The sequence below is a fragment of the Acomys russatus genome, chromosome 30 (genome assembly GCF_903995435.1).
Source record: "Acomys russatus chromosome 30, mAcoRus1.1, whole genome shotgun sequence".
Classification (NCBI taxonomy): Eukaryota; Metazoa; Chordata; class Mammalia; order Rodentia; family Muridae; genus Acomys; species Acomys russatus.
In genome coordinates this window covers 22,551,297-22,570,159 of record NC_067166.1, presented here as the reverse complement: position 1 = coordinate 22,570,159, position 18,863 = coordinate 22,551,297, and the positions used below count along the sequence as shown (strand labels likewise).

The following is an 18,863-nucleotide window of genomic DNA, read 5'->3' as shown; positions in this document are numbered from 1 at the left end:
GCCCCAGGACAATCTCAAACCCCAGCATGCACCAAGTGGCTTGGAGAGTTTTTTTTTTAAACTCCAATCTGACATTTTTGGCTTAGTGAAGACAGAGAATTTATATTTCCAGGAAATTCTAAGGAGATGCTCATGGCCGACTATCTAGAGGCTTTGTAGAAATGGAAGGGAGGCTAGTGGCCCAAGGGGCCCCATTCACCTTATCGTATCAGCTTCTTGCTTTGTAACAGTTACATTTTGTGTTTTCAGATAAGATTTTACTCAAGAAAAGGTTACTTAAAAACACACATTTAAGGCTGTGTCTCAAAGGCTGAGAACTTGTCATGCAAGGGTAAGGACCTGGGTTCAGACCCTAGCATTAAAGTAAATGCTGGGTGGGCATAGGGGCTTGGCTGTACATCCCACTCCAGGAGGCAGAGACAGGCAATCTTTGGTGTAAACTGGCTAGCTGGTCTAGCTGATGGGGGTGCTCCAGGTTCAAGTGGGAAAGCCTGCCTCAATACATACATTGTCAAGCACACACATGCACCCACACATGCATGTGAACATGTATACACACACACACACACACACACACACACACACACACACACACTCCAAGTATCAATACTGATATTGTGTTGTCATTGCTTTTAATTCCTAGCATCTATGGGAAATGAAAATAAAATACTTACTAGAAATATGTGGGAAGTATCAATCTAATACAAATGAAACAGGTTATTTGGTGCTCACGTACAGACAAAAAAATTATTTTCCTTCCCACGTGACCTTCTTTGCACATAAACTGTGTCTTGTGTTCAGCTATAATGTAAAAAAAAAAGTCAGAGAAAGTATGAGCGCACCATAAAGTGCTGAAGAAGGTTCATCTAAAAGAGGAAGTGCAGTTAGGGATTATAAACTGGCTTAAGGTTGAATAGAATCCTATGGTGGAGTCTCTTTCCAAGACTATAGTGTGTACAAGTAGAGGAGATAGCTAGTAAAGTTTTTATCTTTCAGTTTCTTCAGAGGAAGACGTTTGTGAATGCTTTGTTACTTTAGTCATCTTAGTTTGGCTTAGAACCAAGGACTTCTACCACAGGAAACAGATCAGTACCATCTACCTGGAGGCCCTGGTTTCTTACTGCTGTGATAAAATATTCTGACCAAAGCAACTTAAGGGAGAAAGGGTTTAAACTCACAGTCCAAAGTGGTCTAACATCGTAGGTAAGTCAGGGCCACAGGAACTTGAATTAACGAGTCACCGTGTGTTCTCAATAAGAAAAGAGCAATCAATAGCCTATGCATGCATGCATAGTGCCCAGTTTGTTTTTTCCATTCGTACAGTACAGAATTTCCTGCTCAGGGAATGATCCTACTCACAATTAAGATAGATCTCCTTACACAAATGAACATAGCCAATATTTAGAGTCTATATGATGTGAGCTTGAGATGCTATGGCCTCAGCTTCAAAGTGCTGGGATTACAGGTGTTTGTCATCACATCTCACATGATAGGTGAAATTTTGTTGTTGTTGTTGTTGTTGTTGTTGTTGTCATTAGTTTTTCAAGACAGGGTTTCTCTGTGTAGTCTTGGCTGTCCTGGACTTGCTTTGTAGACCAGGCTAACCTCGAACTCAAAGCAATCCACCTGCCCTCTGCTTTCAGAGTGCTGGGATTAAAGGCGTGCGCACCAGGCCCGGCCTAGGTGAATTCTCAAATGTGATGTAGGTAGCAGCCTGCTTTTTGTCTTCAACAGATATGAGGAATAACAGAAACATTAGTACCTTAATAGCTTACCAAGGAGAGCTCTGTTCTGTTTAATTGTGAGCCACCTTTAAATGTGAATGCATTTGCTTAGCATCAGCTGTGAATTTCATTTCCCCACTCTGCTTCTAGCACTCACAGTAATGCACTACCAAATTCAGAAACGACAAAAGACTAAGTAGTTGGTTAAGAAAAAGTACTATTCTTGCCAGAACACTGGAGAAAAGCTGCCAAAGGAAACTTTAGGGCAGGAAGGCTGCAGGTCTGTGACCTGCAAAATAAGCCACATTCTCAGAGCAAAATTTTAAAAGTTCAATACTTCTTGAATGTTTTTATGAGGACAAAACACGGGCTGGCATTTCTTTTTTCTTTTTTTAATCACGGGAAGGCATGAGCCAACATTACTTGTTTCTTGAGCAGCTTCAGTGGTGGTTTCTTACTCCAAGGATCTGCACTTTTACATTTAAAAAACCATAGAATTTATTTGAGCTTCTCCAGTCTATTAGAAGCATTAGAATGCGGCGGACTAGATGAACCACTTTGATAGTCTTTGCCATGCAAGGACAGCCAGGGATCATTCGGCGTGTGCCCTCCTCACAGAACTCTCCTCCCCCCCCCCCCCCCCGAGGTCCTGCCTAGCTCCCAGAGGCAGCGGTGCCAGGCTTTTGCAGGCTGCGTGCACTCATTGCTCCAGCTAACCCTTTCACCCCTCCTTCACCCCGGGAATGCCACGCCGGGTGGCGCGGTTTTTCTGACCACTAGGGAAACTGTGCAGGCGAGGCCAGGAATTACAAGGCCTCCCCGCTTTGGCGAGCCCTGGCATCTGCGTCCTCCTGACCCCAGCCACTGTGTTGAAGCTCTAGTGGGTTCGAAGGAGCCAGGGTCTCGCAGGTAGCAAGCCTGGCTCCACGGAAGCCCAAACTTAATCTTCCACCTCCCTGGATCCCTATTTTCACTCCTTGCTTCGGGCCGGGGAGACGCCCAGCAGCCGAGCTAGCTCCAAGCGCGCAGAGCTAGAGCGCTCTGTAGCGGAGGGCGCGCGCCGGCCGGTAGCCCGGGGCATCCCCGTGCAGGGGGCGGAGGCGAGGGGAGCGGACTGGGGTGGGGTGGGGGGGTGGGTGGGGGTGGGGGATGGGGTAGGGTGGGTGGGCAGCACTGAGTGCTGGGCCTAGACTCGTGTAGTCCGCCCAGAGACTGGCAGAGGCGGAGGGCGCGGCTCGGGCGCTGGGGGCGGGGTCGCTGGCGCTGATTGGTGCGTATCTGGGGGCGTGGCGAGGGGGCGGTCCCGGGGCGGGGCTGGCGCCAGGCGCTGGTGCTGAGGCCGCTCGGCGAGGAGTAGCTAGCAGCTGGAGCCGAGTTGGAGGGAGCAGTGGAGTGGTGGCTGGGGCGAGGACGGCTCTGCAGCCAAGGCACCGGGACAGCCGAGCGCCGGCGGGTCGCAGCTGGATCGCAGGCGCTTGGGAGCTGTGAGCTTGAGAAGCCGTTGAAGTCCAGGCCGGGCAGAGGAAGGAAGCGAGCCGCCCCGGAGGTAGGTGGCGGCGGCGGCGGCGGGTCCCGGTGTGCCCGGGAGGGGGAGGCGGTGCGAACACGCTCGGCCGCTGCTCTTCCTGTCACCGGCAGCTACTTCTGCTGCCGAGCTACTCGAGGGGAAGCGAGCCGGCTGCCAGCCCCCTAGTCGCCAGCATCCCCCGGCCGCTGGGACGCCTTCTCCGGCCTGTGGCTAGCCTGTGTGTTTGCAGCCACCTTCTGCTGTCGTTTCCTCGGTGCTATCCCAGGCTGGCTCTGTTCGTAGCCAGGCGCCATCGGTCCCGGAGTTGCCAGCGGTCGCCGGCTCCCCTCCTCCTCCGTCACCTCACGCTTCCGAGGGTCCCCGATCGCTCTGCAGCTTCCTGGAGTCGGGAGCGCGCGAGGAGAGCGCCTGGATCAGTGCCTTTGCATTAGCGCGCCGTCCTCTCCTGGCCGGGCAGTCGCAACCCGGGCTCCCGGCCCGGCTGGGCCACGGGGGTCCCCGGAGCTCGCCCCCAGCCCCCGCCCTCCGAAGTTTGCCTCCCTCCTCTTCCGGGGTGGGGGAAGTGCGCCTTGGGGCGGCGGGTGGCCGAGGCTCTAGCTTGGCGTCTGGCGCCCGCCGGGCTTGGGTAGGTTGCTGGAGGCATAATGAGTGGGATCCTGGCACCGCCCGGAAATCCCGCTTTTCTTAACGCGGGGCGACCCTGGAGGGACCTGCTCAGCAGTATGCTGCCGGCCGGGAAGAACCGGCCTGCGAGCAAGCCTGAGCTAAAACATCTAGGGGAATTGTGTGCAAGCCACTTCCTTCCCAAAGGCAGAAACTGCCCAGCAGATCACAAGACAAAGAGAATAGAAACGCTCTGGCCAGGCACGCGTGTACAGAAATGCATTTTGGTAACCAGCTTTCGCGCACAATAACGCAAGGGTGTGAGCGGAGTGGCTGTGACATGTTGAATGCTGTGTGCCGGGACTGGATTCAGGGGAATTCTGCTCCCGGGCGTTGGTGATACCGGAAAGATCTCATGTCCACCGTTAATTCTTGAAGGAGCTGCAGGGTCTGTTGCTGTATTGGAGTGAGTTTATGCTTTATTTAGAGGCTTCACGGTTTTAGGATTTCAACATTTTTTTCTCCTTTCTTTTCCTGTCTTTTTCCTCTTTGTCAGACAGTGTGAAATAGGAAGGGATGAAGCAGTTCCGGGTTTTGAGTGTAGCATGAGATTGTCATTTCAGCGAGATCAAGTTTCAAGTTTTAGGTGGTAGGGTTACTCACAAAGCTGATTGACCTAGGTTCCTTGTGCAAACCTATCTTAATATTTCATTAGCTTGTGGCATGTGTTGGACACTTTAAAGGTGGTAAACTATGAGCTAAGAAAGCTTGGAGTAGGCAGGTGCTTTTACTTCTACCACAGATCTAAAGTAGCAACCATTAGGACGGCAGGGCCTTTTCCACAGGTGAGGTGTCCGGGCATCATTTGTCACTGAGCAAAGAAGCAGCACCTCGGGAGTTTTGTTTTGTTTTGTTTTGGACAATCGCACTTACTGTTTTTTGAGAGAAAACACTTAACAGCAAGCAGATTGTTTTCTTAAGCACATGCATTTCTTACATTTTGGAAATCAAGTGATTTTTTTTGTTTTGTTTTGTTTTTTTGTTTTTTGACTTATTACAAAGAAAATTATCCTGGTTTTTCTTGTATGTCTTGTTCAAAGTCAGTAGGGGAAGCTCCTTGCTTTGCAGCCGCTCAGCAGTGCCACTCACTGCTGGCTGGTTTCCTCTCTGTGCCTGTTGCAGGCCACACTACTTTCCCATAGCAATCTGTCAGGTTTTTTTTATGGTTTGAAGAAAGTTGGACACAGCTGATACTGGCTCTCAGAAGGCTGTTGTGGGAGTTTACTTTTAACTTTCATCTTGCACTGGGACCTGCTCCTAGTTGCATAACAGAACTCTGCCATGTGCACACTGTTATCTGTTTTATTTGCATTTGGTTAATGACAGCGTTCTGCCTTTTCACATCTGTGATGCGCTGTACTCATGCAAAAAAGTATTTTAATGTCTGTTGATTCAATATATTGTTTTTTGTTTTATTTTGCTTTTTTTTTTCCCTGATAAAAGTTGGTTTGGGGAGACTGAGCAATAGAGCTCATTACAGAAATAATGTATTTTAAAATAGGCTGCTGATGGTGGGTGGTGTGCATGTATCTGTAGGAAATGTTAATTATACTTAAGCTGATCTCTGTGTCCCCCCTTTTTCCTTTTATTAGTGTATATCGTGTACAATGGGGGGGTGTCCTTTGGAACACTTCTATACATGCATGTAACATACTTTGTTCATAGCCATGTCCCCATTATCCTTTCTTGTCCCTCTGCTCCTCACAAGTTAATCTATCAAAAGGCTTTGAATCTTAAGTGCAAGTTTATTCAATTTAAGCAAACTTGGTACCCTTAAAAGTGTTGCCTATTCCTTTAAACTTTCCCCATGAACACCGTGGAACTTTAAGTTTGCTGTGTTGCTTGAAATTTCCTTTCTGTGCCCCCCCCCCCCCCCGCTGCCCCCCACCCCCCGCGCTGCAGGTAGTTCAGTGAAGTGTTGTAGAAGGCATTCACTTTGAAAACTTATCCGCATACTTGTTAAAACAGGAACTGTTCTGGTCCAGTTTCTATTGTGTTTGCATTTTTGATTTGCAAAATGTGTTTCATTGGATAAAGAGATAGTGATTGAGCCAACCAGAATTTTTTTAAAAAAATGGTTTTATGGTCAAGTAGTCTATAATGAGCTGAGCTAATGTTTGCATGCGAGCTTTTACTTTTAATTCTCTCATGAATAAGGTGTACACACACAGCCAGGTGGTGGCGCATGCCTTTAATCCTAGCACTCGGGAGGCAGAGGCAGGTGGATGTCTGTGAGTTCAAGGCCACCTTGGTCTATAAAGTGAGTTCAGGACAGCCAAGGCTATGCAGAGAGACCCTGTTTCCCCTCCCCCCCCAAAAAAAAGGCATTAAAAAAAAAAGGTGTGCAACATACAGAAGGAACTAGCCCTAACTGCCAGTCTGTCATGCATGTAAGACAGGCTAAGCACAGAGCTCTTTGCTCGGTGTGGAGCTTTGTTAGCTAAAGCCGGAAGTGAAGTATCCTGGAGAAGCTTTGAAAACTATAAAGTCACCTGTTAGCAGAAGAGATCATCAGGAGTGTGTGTGTATGTGTGTGTCTCATGTAGTCCACACTGGCCCTGAACTCTCAGTGCAGCAGAACTTGACTTTGAACTCTTGAGCCTTTTATCTCTACCTCCCAAGTCCTGGGATTACAAGCTTGTGCCACTAAACCATCCATCAGTTTGTTTTTACTTTAAAAGACAGTGTAAATTGTATTTTTTTTTTTTTTGAAACATAGGTTGTGATTAACTTTTAAAGCACTTATATTATTTATTGCATTTTTTTAAAGCCTCATTTGTCTCCTCCCTAATGCTTTTTTTTTGTCCTGGCTTTGCCAATACTCATTGAAATCACTTGCCTAAAGTAATGGGAATTAAGGCCATTTCTTGTACACTAAGGCAAATGAACTGAAAAATAGACTGTCTGTTTGGCTTGTGTTTGTCTCCTGCCCCTCCACACCTTTTTCTGGTAAAATGTGGAATGAGTGTGTACACGCTTACTGAAGGGGAAAAAAAAAAAAAGACTAAAAACACCGTTGGAGATTTTGTTCTGCCACCATTGCTTTCCTTCAAGTCAATCAAATATACTCATAAGCACCTGTAGTCAAAATAGCTTCAGGTAATGATCACCTGGGAGAGAATTGGAAGTCATAGGAGCCTGGCCAAAGAGTGAGGAGGCTCCACCAGTGGGCGCTGTGAGTTGTTGGAGGGGAGGTGTCCGGCCAGCGGAGAGCCTTTGCCCCTTGTCTTCTTCATCCTGGAGTGCCTGTGTGGTCCTGAGGACTGGCCTTGTCCCATGAGGACCCAGCTGCCTTCCTTCTCTGGGGCATTTCATGACTGTGCTCTGTTGGCTTTTCCTCTTGGAGGGCATCCCAGGGAGCAGCCATGAAAGCCACTTAGTGTTGTGACTCCCACCTTGTGCCCTGCCACCAAGCACACTCCCACATAACCACCCCCCTGACCTCTACTGAGCCACCTTCCACCTTAATACAGAAGAATTACTTGGGCTAAGTCCACAGGCAGACTCTATCTGACTCTATTTACGGCCTAGTTTTATTTTAGGTAGCTTCAGGCTTCTTTTAGAACTGCTTGCAACATTGAAAGGCAGTGCAAGAGAAATATCCCTGGCACCTGTCTGCTTCTGTTTTAAATCTGCATTGTGTAAATGGCAGTGCCATTCAATGCTGACATTGCTAGCAGTCCTATTGTTACTAAGAGCAGTGACAAGAATGCCATAATTGCAGTTGGCTGTCACTTCAGGCATGCTCTTTAACTTACCTTGTTTTCTCATCTGCAAAATGGGGGCTGGTAATTAAACTGGAGCAGCTGTGAAGGGTACACGTCCGACTTCAAGAACTGTGCCTGGCATGCAGGGAGCACTGAGTCGGGGTCAGTTATATGAAACTTATAGTGAGAAGCGTGGTGCTACGTGCTTTTGTGAGTGTAATTGCCTGTAATGCCTCATGATGACCTAGTGAGGTATAAGATCTGCTTCCTCCATCGGCCTCGTGGGTGATGACATGATGAGGTGGGAGGTTTCCCGCCCATAGTTACGTATCTAGGCACGGGTCAGGGCAGTCTCTGTTAGCTGCAGCCCAGAATTCGCCCTTCCTGCCATGAGTATTAAGGATTGCCATTGTCTTTTCACAAAAAGAGGCACTTTAGGGCATCTCCCTCAATTTGCTCCTCCCATACCCACCTCTCAATTTCTTTCTACTGTAGTGGTGCAGGGAACCAGGCACACTGGCCTCATAGCCTCTTCTTGGTTTTGGTGGTGGGGCCTCTTCCTTAGCCAATAAATAACATGGCCCTTTGTCCTAGCACTCTCGGTATCTTGAAAGAATTGGGGTAGCCCTCTCCTCTCCTCTTATTGGTGTGCTCAGGGACACCCAGTTCTGTCTCTTTACTGTGTCACCTGGGTGTGTACTCCCTGCCTCTAAAGGGCTTGCAGGCAGGAATTACAGCCTCCACACCTACTTAGCCACATTAGCTACCCAGCCTCCACTGTGGCAGCGGGCAGCACATTTTGCTTAGCTTGTTGCCTTGGAAATGAACTGACATATTAAACACCTGTAACATTGGGCTGAAGTTGAGTCCACTCCTTTTCATCCTGTATTATTTGAGGTTACTCAGTCCCATCACTTTACATACAAGCGCATGGTATTTTACTAGGTTCTTAGGTCTGTTTTAATAGTTCATAAGTTCAGGATTTTGAAAGGTAGACAGATTTTCAAGTCATTTCTGCATAGACTTTCTGTAGGCTTTTCGGGGAGGGGCGTATAATAGTATCCCATGGATGTATTGTGTTAGAGCTTTTGTCATAAAATTGCCTGGGTTATCTGAAAATAATAGTGTGTGGATGATGACTATTAATGTGCATATACAATAGTCTTTCCTCTGTGAATTTGGGTGGAAATAGTCACTGGGCAGGTGGTTGTATCTTAACAGAATGGGAGGCATAATTTGGTGTAAGAGGGAAACATCTGTCCTGTCAACTCCAAATTGACTTCAAGAGGGTCACACAGGCAGTTGCCAATGCTTCGGGCCTCTGGGTGTTCTGCAGTCCTGGGGACAATTTGAGGAAGAGCTTGCCAGTCCTCTCGATGTGACAGCCTTCCTCGTGACTCTTGATTGATGCTTCACTTATCTCCCCAGGGAGGAGCTAAGTTGTTAGAAATTGTGCAATGAGAGGCCCAGGAGAGTGGCACAGGGCAGAGAGGCCAAGAGGGATACAGGTGGCAGGAGCTAAGTGCACAGGACCAAGAGGGGCAGGATTCCAGAAGGGATGTGCTCAGGGTCGGGTCGTTTTAGTCACTAATTTATGGACTTCTTAGGCAAGGCTGCGTTTTAATGAAGTCGCTCTGGAGAAGCACGTTTGCGGGGTTGAGATGTTGGGTCCTGCACTTGGCAGGCATGCTGTCCACTTGGCCCTCCTTTTTTTTTTTTTTTTTTTTGCAGGTGTGGGAGAGCCAGACATACTTACCTGTGTGGCTGCTGTGAAGGCAGATCCACAACATTCTCATGGGGCCGGGGCAGACAGAGTAGGCAGGGCATTGCATTGTTGATACTGGCGCTGTGCATAAGCTGCCCCGGCACATCTCAGCTCTAGGAATCCAGAAGTAAGTTAGGGGGGAATCTTAAAAGTGAGGTCTCCACACACTGGTGGATCGGATTCTACCTCAGGTGTTGAGTGTGTCACGCCCGAGATATTAAACTTCTTCTTCTTGGCAAGCGAGAATATCTATAGTCCCTTGCTTACCTTGAGGATCGAATGGGTTAAAGGAGGCACAGCTCCCAGGAATTATCACGTGATGGCTGTGATAAGTGTGCCTCACTTAAATGGGTATGGCAGACCAGGCTTGAGAAGGTGTGCAGAGTGCAGTCAGAGAGAGCTGTCTACCCAGCCAAAGTCTCTCTGAGCCTTGTCACCCACCACATGATCAAGTCCCCACCCAGACAAATGACTTTGTCTGCTCTCCCGTCTCTTTTTACAACGGTGGTGCTTTCAAACCGCTTCACTGACGTTGAGTCACTGCTGACCTTGACTGCCAACCTCAACTGTCTGCATGTCGGCACTGATCTTCCTGGCCACGGTTTGTGGCGTCTCAGAAGACAGGCATGTTTTATCTGCACTCCCGAGTCGTAAGAGAGCTGGGGTTTCCTTATCAGACTAAGACCCAGAGTTCTGCAGAGTTGTTAAAATTCTCCTGACAGAGGCTGGGATGGGGGGGGGGGTAGGTGAGCATTCACAGAAGCCTCAAGGTCTCCACAGGTAGGAATTGCTTTCTCTAGAGTCCAGTCTCCCACAGTTATCAGACTCCTCCCAAGTTTCACCCCCTTGTGTGGACTTAGCCTCAGGCACACTCAAGTGGAGCTCAGGTTTACAAAGCCCAGAAAAGGCATAGGGCTTCTGTGCCTTGCTTTATTGTTGTGCCCTGTGCTTGGTAGGGCTTGTTTCATGGCGGTGGTGGGAGCAGGGAGACTGGACACGTTGTATTTCCTGTTCTACTGAGAATCCCACCAAACTGGTCCTCTGGGTGGTTGAAATTGAGGAAGTGCTAGGCACCAGCTGGCAGAAAGAACTACCCTGGCTACTGATTTAGGACTTTCCCCCTCCCCCTAAAAGACATACATTGCCAGGAAAAGCTAACAAAAATTTCAGGGCAGATTTGAAGGAATTAAATTATTCTTAGGCATATTGCCTGGTTTCCCAGCATTTAGGGATATGTAAATTTTCATGTTCTTTGGAGTTCTGTGTCTCTTTTGTACAGAGCACATTAGTACAAAAAAATGAGATTTGCTAGTTCTACATTTCTGTGTGAATTTATGCAATGAATATTTAATTTGATTCTAGATCTTTCAAAAGAAGAGGCCCTCTTCAATCGTAACATAGCTTATTTTTCTCATACGCTCCACTGGCTGCATTAATTTTTTTCCCCCTCTGATGCCTGAAATGCAAAGTAGAGTACTATCCCAAATTAATATTCTTGCTACACAAAGATTTCCAGTGTTTGTTTTTACTTCCTTTAAATCTGCAGTCCTTAGAGTGTTATTGTAGAAAGCTAAGAGGCTTTAGCCATGTGAGGTTGAATACTTTCCACTTCTGAATGCCAACATCACAATTAATCTGCGATTAGATTTTTGCTTCTTAAGATGCCCAAGCTGAAGAGTGCCTGGCATATTCAACCGCTAAAGGGTTTCACTCTCTAAACTTAGAAAAATCCCCTCGACACAGCACCCTGAAATCCTGTGGCTGTTTTTGTATGGCTTTATTGGCCTGTTGGTGAACTGAAACCTTTAGCTGCAATTTAGGCTCTACAGTAAAGGTAACATTGACAACTAAACGGAGTGCAATGTGGCTCCCTTATTGCATACTGTCCTGTTAGGCCATCCATGTGGACTAAAAGTTCTCTTAACTTTGCCTCCCCAATTGCTCTGCTTGGTAATAAGAAGACAATATTTTCATTACCCTGGCCTCTACACAGCCTGTTTTACACAGTGCTTCCGTAGGTAGCAGCAAGCATGGCCTCTTCCTTTCCTTTCTTAATTCAAGAAACAAAATCTAGATGCTATTCTCATTGCTGGCCTGCCACCTGGGAATCTCAGAGTCTCTGTGGTTCCTGCAGGAGCGGAGGCCCCAAGCGAGAAAGCTTGACTTCTGCCTCCCCTGTATGGGGTATCTTGCAGGCCTTTGACCTGTGGATCCACTGTGCCCACCTATTTCTAGGGCTTACTTTATAAGTAAACCTTGACTGCCCTTCTCAGATTGACTGAGCCACAGTGTTGGTACTTGTGAATCTCTTCTCTCTCTGTGTCTGGCTCTTTCTGCTCCCCCCCTCGTGTGTGTGTGTGTGTGTGTGTGTATGTGTGTACACACTCGTGTGTCTTCCTCATCCCATTGAAATCAGCCCTACTGCATTTGCAGCTAATTACAAAGCCTCCGGTGTACTCCTGATCTCAGCTGGGGTTTTTGGCCAGCCACTAGCACACCTGCCGTGAATGCTTACACCCCATGAGCCCAGCAAGTGGGTACGGAATTCTCAGCAACACAGGGTCAAGCACTTGCTCTTTTTGCTGCCCCCAGGGATAGTTTTTCCGCCATCCACACGTTATCCCTTAATACTGTACACTACTTCAGTCGGTGCCGTCATGTACCTGCTGTTGCTTCTCTGGTCCCTGTCCTCACACCGTTCTCAGTAGCCCTCACCTCCACTCTTTCCCTGTGTCAGTCCCTCGTGGCCATTGAGGTCAGACTGGGGATCGTTGAGAGGCCCGTTGTTCGTCCTGTGGCTGCTCTCCACACCACCCATGCAGTGCTCACTGTTGAGGACTTATTTACGGCTGCTGTGCTTTTCAGATGGCCCTCTTGCCATCCCTGCCCAGGTTCTCTGTTGCCCCTTCATTCTTCTGATGGATATGACTGCCTGTGCTTCCTCCTATAATATGACATTTGCTTGGTCTCCTCTGTACCCAGAATCATGCTACACATCCCATTCTGTCTGTAGATTCCTGCGATTTGATGCTCTCTCTTTCACACTCTCTCTGTCTCTCCCTCCCTCCTTCCCTCCCTCCCTCCCTCCCTCCCTCTCTCGTCCCATGGCATTTTGCGCCAGCATCTATTATGGTATCTACCTAATGTTTTGGTTCCTTGTGTTCTAGTGTTATCTTCAGAACATTGCCACATGCTAGCACTTCGACTCCTGTCCTGCCCAGTGTTCTTAGAATGCAGGGACTGCCCTACTAATTGTGGTTTTGTATACGGTGTCGAGCATAGCACACTGGCCTGTGTATGTCATCTGCCAAATCGATTAAGTACTTGTTGAATGGAAGTAGAAATTCAAAATCCACACAGATGGCCAAGTGTGATGTTCATTCATAAGCCTTGCTTTTGCTTTGCCATGTAGGTGAAGCTGCGGGTGGAGCGTGGCAGGAAAATCAGACGACAGATGGACAGTGTGACAAGAACGTCAGAGAGGATTGGGCCTCGCTGCGAGAGTCAGCCTGGAGTCAAGGTGTTGACAAGTTGCTGAAAAGGACACCAGGGACGACTGTGGCACGCAGAGGGAGTAGAGCCCTGTCTTCAGTTCACGCCATTGATGGAGGACAGATGGACAGCCGGATGGCCAGTCACCTCTCTTAAACCTTTGGATAGTGGTCCTTTGTCCTCCGCTGGACACCTGTTAGGGATTTTAGCTCATTCCCTGAACTCACTTTCCCTGAAAACGTAAGCTCAGACTGCCGTGGGCAAGTGGGCGAGCCTCAATCGCAGCGCGACACAGCTGCAGCCATGAGCGCGGAGGGGTACCAGTACAGAGCACTGTATGAGTACAAGAAAGAGAGAGAAGAGGACATTGACCTCCACCTGGGGGACATACTGACTGTGAATAAAGGGTCCTTGGTGGCACTTGGGTTCAGTGATGGGCAGGAAGCCCGGCCTGAAGAAATTGGTTGGTTAAATGGCTACAATGAAACTACCGGGGAGAGGGGAGACTTTCCAGGGACTTACGTTGAATATATTGGAAGGAAACGAATTTCACCCCCTACCCCAAAGCCCCGCCCCCCTCGACCTCTTCCTGTTGCGCCAGGTTCTTCAAAAACTGAATCAGACACTGAGCAACAAGGTCAACACGGTGAGTGTTTGGCTATTTGGTGACTTTTTGATTTGTTTTAGTTTGTGTGTGTGTGTGTGTGTGTGTGTGTGTGTGTGTGTGTGTGTGTTTTATTGGTAATTCCTTAGATTTGAGCTCAGATGCTCAGCTTGTGCAGAAGTCATCTTAGCAAGTTGACCTGAACTATATACACTATATATAGTATATAACAGGCTGGCTAGACGTTTGCTTTTGTGCGGTTGGGAGTTTGTATACATTGGGAGTCTGTGTCTGAGAGCCCGTTCCATGAATATCATTAAATATTCTTCTTACAGTGACCACTGAATGAATACACATATCCTATTCTTGCATTATTATTGCTTTGGGAAACCAAAGGTTAAGTCTAACATAAGCATATTTAATGTCAATGTGGTTTGCATGGGCAAATGTAGAGTCTTAAAGTGACCACAGAACTCAGCAGAGAAGAAGCCATTGTTTTTCTAACCCACAATCTCCCTCGTGGTTTCCAACCCACGCTTGGAGTTAGCATCAAAGGACAGGGGCTTCTGGTCCCTCAGGGGCAGTTCCATGATGGCAGCAGTGCCTGTAGGCTGCATGGCGCCTGTGCAAAGAAACTCGGGTTCATTGAGTATTTCTATGACATGGAAGCCACTACCATCCAAACTCCACATGCTGGCGATGTTTTGTTTCTCACTAATGGGCACTTTTTATTTTGGGGGGGGGTTATGTAGTCTTTCCCCCACCCCTACCTCCCTCAGAGACCTAGAAAGGAGTAACTAGGTACATTAAATGAGCGGGGTTGCTGAGCTGTGCTTATACACCGAGCAGAGCTGAATGGGGCTGCACTGGAGGTTTCCGGAAGGAATTCTGATAACACCATGTCAGGCTTTCCCAGATGAAGGAGGGAATAGGACTAGAGAGGCAGCTCTCAAGGGTGAGAGCAACAGGGTGGAGAACGCAGTGTAAAACTCAAAGCCCGCAGCTGAGGCATGCCTGAAGGGAGGCTCTTTTTGTCTCCCGCATTAGACTCCAAAGGCTTAGGTTGAGAACATTATATTATATTTAATCATGACAAATAATGTAGTTTTTAAAAACGGCACTAAGTTAAAAAAATTTTTTTGCAAGCAAATTAAAAAGCTTTGAATGTGTGCATGTGTTCTGGGTACATACAATTTTCTAAGTCTTGTGTTTCTGTCATGTTATGGTTTAGCAAACTGAAGATAAATAAGTCATTTTTCCCCCCTCTATCAAATAATATGTTATGACTTGACTTCTCTCTCTCTCTTTGTCTGAAAGATTTGCTTATTTTATGTTGATTGTGTGTATGTGTGCCTCTGTATATGTGCACCATGGCATGCAGGCGCCCATGGATGTCAGTAGAGGGCGTCAGATCCCCGTGAGCTACCGTGTGGGTGTTGGGACTTGCGTGCACGTTCTCTGAAAGAAGAACAAGTGCTGTCAGTTGCTGGGTGCTCTCTCTGGCCCCCTGAGTGCTCTCTCTGGCCCCCTGGTTTCTTTTCTAAGTTAGAAGCACTTAAGTAGCTTTGGTTAAGAAGAAAAAATGACTTCATTGCACTGAAAATATAAAGGGTTGCAGAACCTCCCCCCCAAAAAAAAAGCTCAGTTGAATTTAGAGATGATTCATAAGATGGAGTTGAGGGTGCCAGGGCCATAATTACTGACAAAAAGACTTTGTGAAAATAGCTTCTAAACAAAATTGCATTTGATAACTGTCATCCGGTCTGAGTTTATTCAGTTGTCATACCCAGTCAAGGGACCAGACTATTGAAAAATGGCTTTCTGTTTTGTAAGGTGTTGCACATTTATTATGTTTTCTTTCTCTTGACAGCACTGAGATTTTTTAACAGCCCTTTCTTTCTTTCTTTCTTTTTTTGATAGTGGAAAGAGAGAAAAATTTTAGTAGGATTCAAGAAAAGACCCACAATAATGTATGTGGAAATATTAGAAAGAATGGGCATGAAGATAAATGAGAAATTCAAAATAGCTGAAAGGTTGGGAAGACAGTGGAGGGAGGGGTCACCAGGAGGGCTTTGTACTAAACATTCATTGGATATGCCAGAAACTTTAGCCTCATGCTCTCATTTAAATATGACTCACGTGATGTGGGCGATCAGCAGCTCACAGGTAGGTACAAATGCACCTTTTTTTATTTTTTATTTTTACCCATGTAAATATTCATTTCTAAAGCAAGAAAAGGGAGTTCTTTTTTCTCCTCTTATGTAATAACTTAACTTCCTCAATCTTGTCTTTTTTTTCTTTCAACTCCCTCCATGTAATGTGGATTCTTTTGACTTCTCTGGTTTTCTTTCTCTCATTTATAAGGCCACTCTCGAAGCTCTAAGAACTGTGTGCATTTCTCCCTTTCGGGCACCTGGCCACCAGACACCCTGTTGATGGGCAGTGATGTAGATGGAGGAAGCTTGGACCAGTGCATGCTAACCTCGCTCCTTTTATCCTGTTGATTCTCCTTAACCCCAACCATCACTTTTTCTCTTCCTTATGTCAGAGAGGAGGTCTTGAAACTCCTGGTCTCACATCATCCCCCTCCCTCCTCAGCCTCCCAAGAACCCGTGACGACAGTTGGGTACCACTGCTCCTGGATACCGCTCTGTATTTTGGAGATGAATGTTCTTCAACTCTGGTCCAAAGTGGACTCTTGATGAGTGCCTCTTCCCTATGCAGTGGCAACCAGCCTTTTCTTTCCTTGTACTGTGTGCATGTCGAAAGAAGACTATGAGGTTTAGTTGTGAGGATGAAGCAACAAGCATTTGCGTGAGAACGAGCAGGTACAGTTGTTATATATAAAAATTAAAGGCAGATGATAGAATACAAGGTACCAGGCAGATATTATGTTATACAGAGTTTATTAAATGAGCATGGGGGGGAGGGAGACGGAAAGAGGGAAGGGGTACTCCAGAGAGAGAGAGAGAGAGAGAGAGAGAGAGAGAAGAGAGAGACAAAGAAGGCAAAGAGGGGTAGAGGGAGAGAGAGACAGATACAGAGAGACAGAGAGAGAGAGACAGAGAGAGAGACACAGAGACAGAGAGACAGAGAGAGGGAGAGAGTTACATGGAGCATCTGTCTTTTATACTGTCCTGGGCAGGTAAGCAGTGACATCCCAGGTTGGCAGAATGAAGCAGAATCCTAATAGCAGTTCTGTAGCTAAGCCAGTGAGTGCCGAGTACATGAGTTACATGGTAAATGTCAAAAGACAAGCAGCGAAATGCAACCTGTGTGAAGATCTGATTACGCAGCTCCTCCCAGGAAAATGTACCTTCTCCCAGTACATTTTGTGCGCAGGTGTCTAGGGCACTCTGGCCTACACTTAGGATGAGTTTATTTCTAGAATTATCTTGGCCTAGGGCCATCACGTTCATTCAGCAAACACAGGTGGGGGTGGGTGGGTGAGGAGGTCCCTATTTTGCTCTAGAAAGCAAAACAGAAGGGGAAATGAAGATTCCTCCCCCCTTCCTTCCCTGACCACAACCCCCACCCCCACTCCCCATGGCTACATTCTGTTCTCTCCAGCAATTCTTAGATCCCTGCTTTGCCAATCCCTCCTCACCCCCTCCCCTACCCCTGACTTCTCACAGAAGCTGGCTCTGCTGCAACCCCCCCCTTCCCCTGCTTTTGCCTTTCACGAGGAGGTGAGCTCTGCAGGAGGAGGGGTCCAGGTCCCCTGTGATCCAGCTGTGGAGCACAGGGTAGTAGAGTGTCTCATCAAGTGAGTAAAAGCGAGTGCCTGGGACTCACCCTCCGGCTACAACACATGATTCTGAAATGAGCCACTCGCTCTGTGTGTCACACTCAGGCTGAATGGCTCATCCTGCTCCTGGCCACCAAGCCTTATTTGCTCTTTGTGTCAGTCACCTCTGAGGCACCCTGTGGCTTTGGCCTTCCACATTGCTTGCTGTGCCTCCAGAAGGCGTTATCTTCAGCCACAGCCCTGGGGACAGTTTGTTCTGCTGCTGGGAAAGTGGGTGAAGCTGATAGGTGTGTCCTATCCACAGGTGACCTGAGGCACAGATTTTTCTATTACCTGTAATGGCTTCTTACCCCACCCCTCCTCCTGCGCCCCCTTATATGGCTTTCTCTTTGTGTGGGACTACAGTGATCAAAAGGAGACTCCTGTTTTATTTCCCGTTCTTGTAACCCAGTGCCCCACTTGAGCGTCTTCGGAGACAACTTTTTCATTGTTTTGTTGGAGAGTGCAAGGTGTATCTTCCACATGAGGCATACAGCAATCAATCATCTTGCCTCTCTGCCTTAGCTGTTGGGTACAGGCTTTCTGTCCTATATACGACCTTGTTAGGGGTCTCCAGTGTCCTCTCCTATACAACGAAATGAATCAACTCTGAGGATTTAAGGACGAGGCACACAAACTCATTCTTACTGTACGGAAGCTGTCTGCAGGGCTGACTCAGCAGCTTGAGCATATACTTTGTGACCCTCCAGGTGAAATTCAGCGTTAGCTGGAGATTTTAGTCCTGTGAGTTTCTGACCAAGACAGTTTGTGTAAAGCGGTAAAACCTGCCAACTTGACAGGGCCACTTGGGTAGCCTGAGTTTACATAAACCTCAGGCATGCCCCATGCACCCATGACCCTCAGGACAGCCGGTCCCAGCTGGTTTCACATATAAAACAGAAAGCAGGCATTGCCTTGAATTGTTTTACATTTTGACCAAAATCCCTTCTAAACACAAGAAGAGCCTGCATTCTGCGTTTGTTTTTATGGTGTCCTGGTGTGTCATCTTTACACTTTGCACGCTCTAGCCTTTGAGTGTCCCTCCATGCTTGTTACTCCTTGTCTAGAAAGCGAGGCTGCAATAAATCGCATGAGTCAACTGCACTACGCAGAGGTCTTCGAAAGCAGAGTCCTGATCCCAAGTTACACACCTTGGCACAGTGCCATGGTCTCCGTGCGTGGCTCTCTGCTGGAGACAATAGACAGGGACACATTCCTTTTGGTGTGAATTATGTTTCAGAATTTGCCTTTTCTTAACTTTGTTCACCTTCTCTCCTCCTTTCAAAGGCAAGGGAAGCATGGCCCCAAAGCTGGAGGATTGTCTCTGGCATCTGACTTTGGGTGGTGGTCTGTTCTGCATTCTGTAACCATGGTGCTATGTGCAGGAAGCGGGGCAAGGTACAGGACCCTTGATGAGGGGGCCCTTGAGGCTCCCCTCCCTGCTTCTAGGTAGCCAGAAAAAAAGCTTGAATGTTTGCTTTCTGTGTTTTCCTAGGAAAAAAAAGATATTTCTTAAAGATCATCAGTGTATCCAATTAATCTGAATTTTGTTGTTGTTGTTATTGCTGTTGTTATTTTAGTGGTGATGTTGAT

The 18,863-nt window shown here is 47.4% G+C and overlaps 1 protein-coding gene across 1 annotated transcript in view; it reads left to right on the top strand.

Annotated features, from left to right (window-relative positions):
• Positions 1-12,780: 12,780 nt before the first annotated feature.
• The window catches only part of Pik3r1 (phosphoinositide-3-kinase regulatory subunit 1), a 71,901-nt gene continuing 65,818 nt past the window's right edge, over positions 12,781-18,863 (top strand). The window contains exon 1 of the mRNA XM_051172568.1: positions 12,781-13,516. Coding sequence (XP_051028525.1) covers positions 13,183-13,516 — 334 coding nt within the window. The 5' untranslated portion in view covers positions 12,781-13,182. The remainder of the gene's footprint in view (positions 13,517-18,863) is intronic.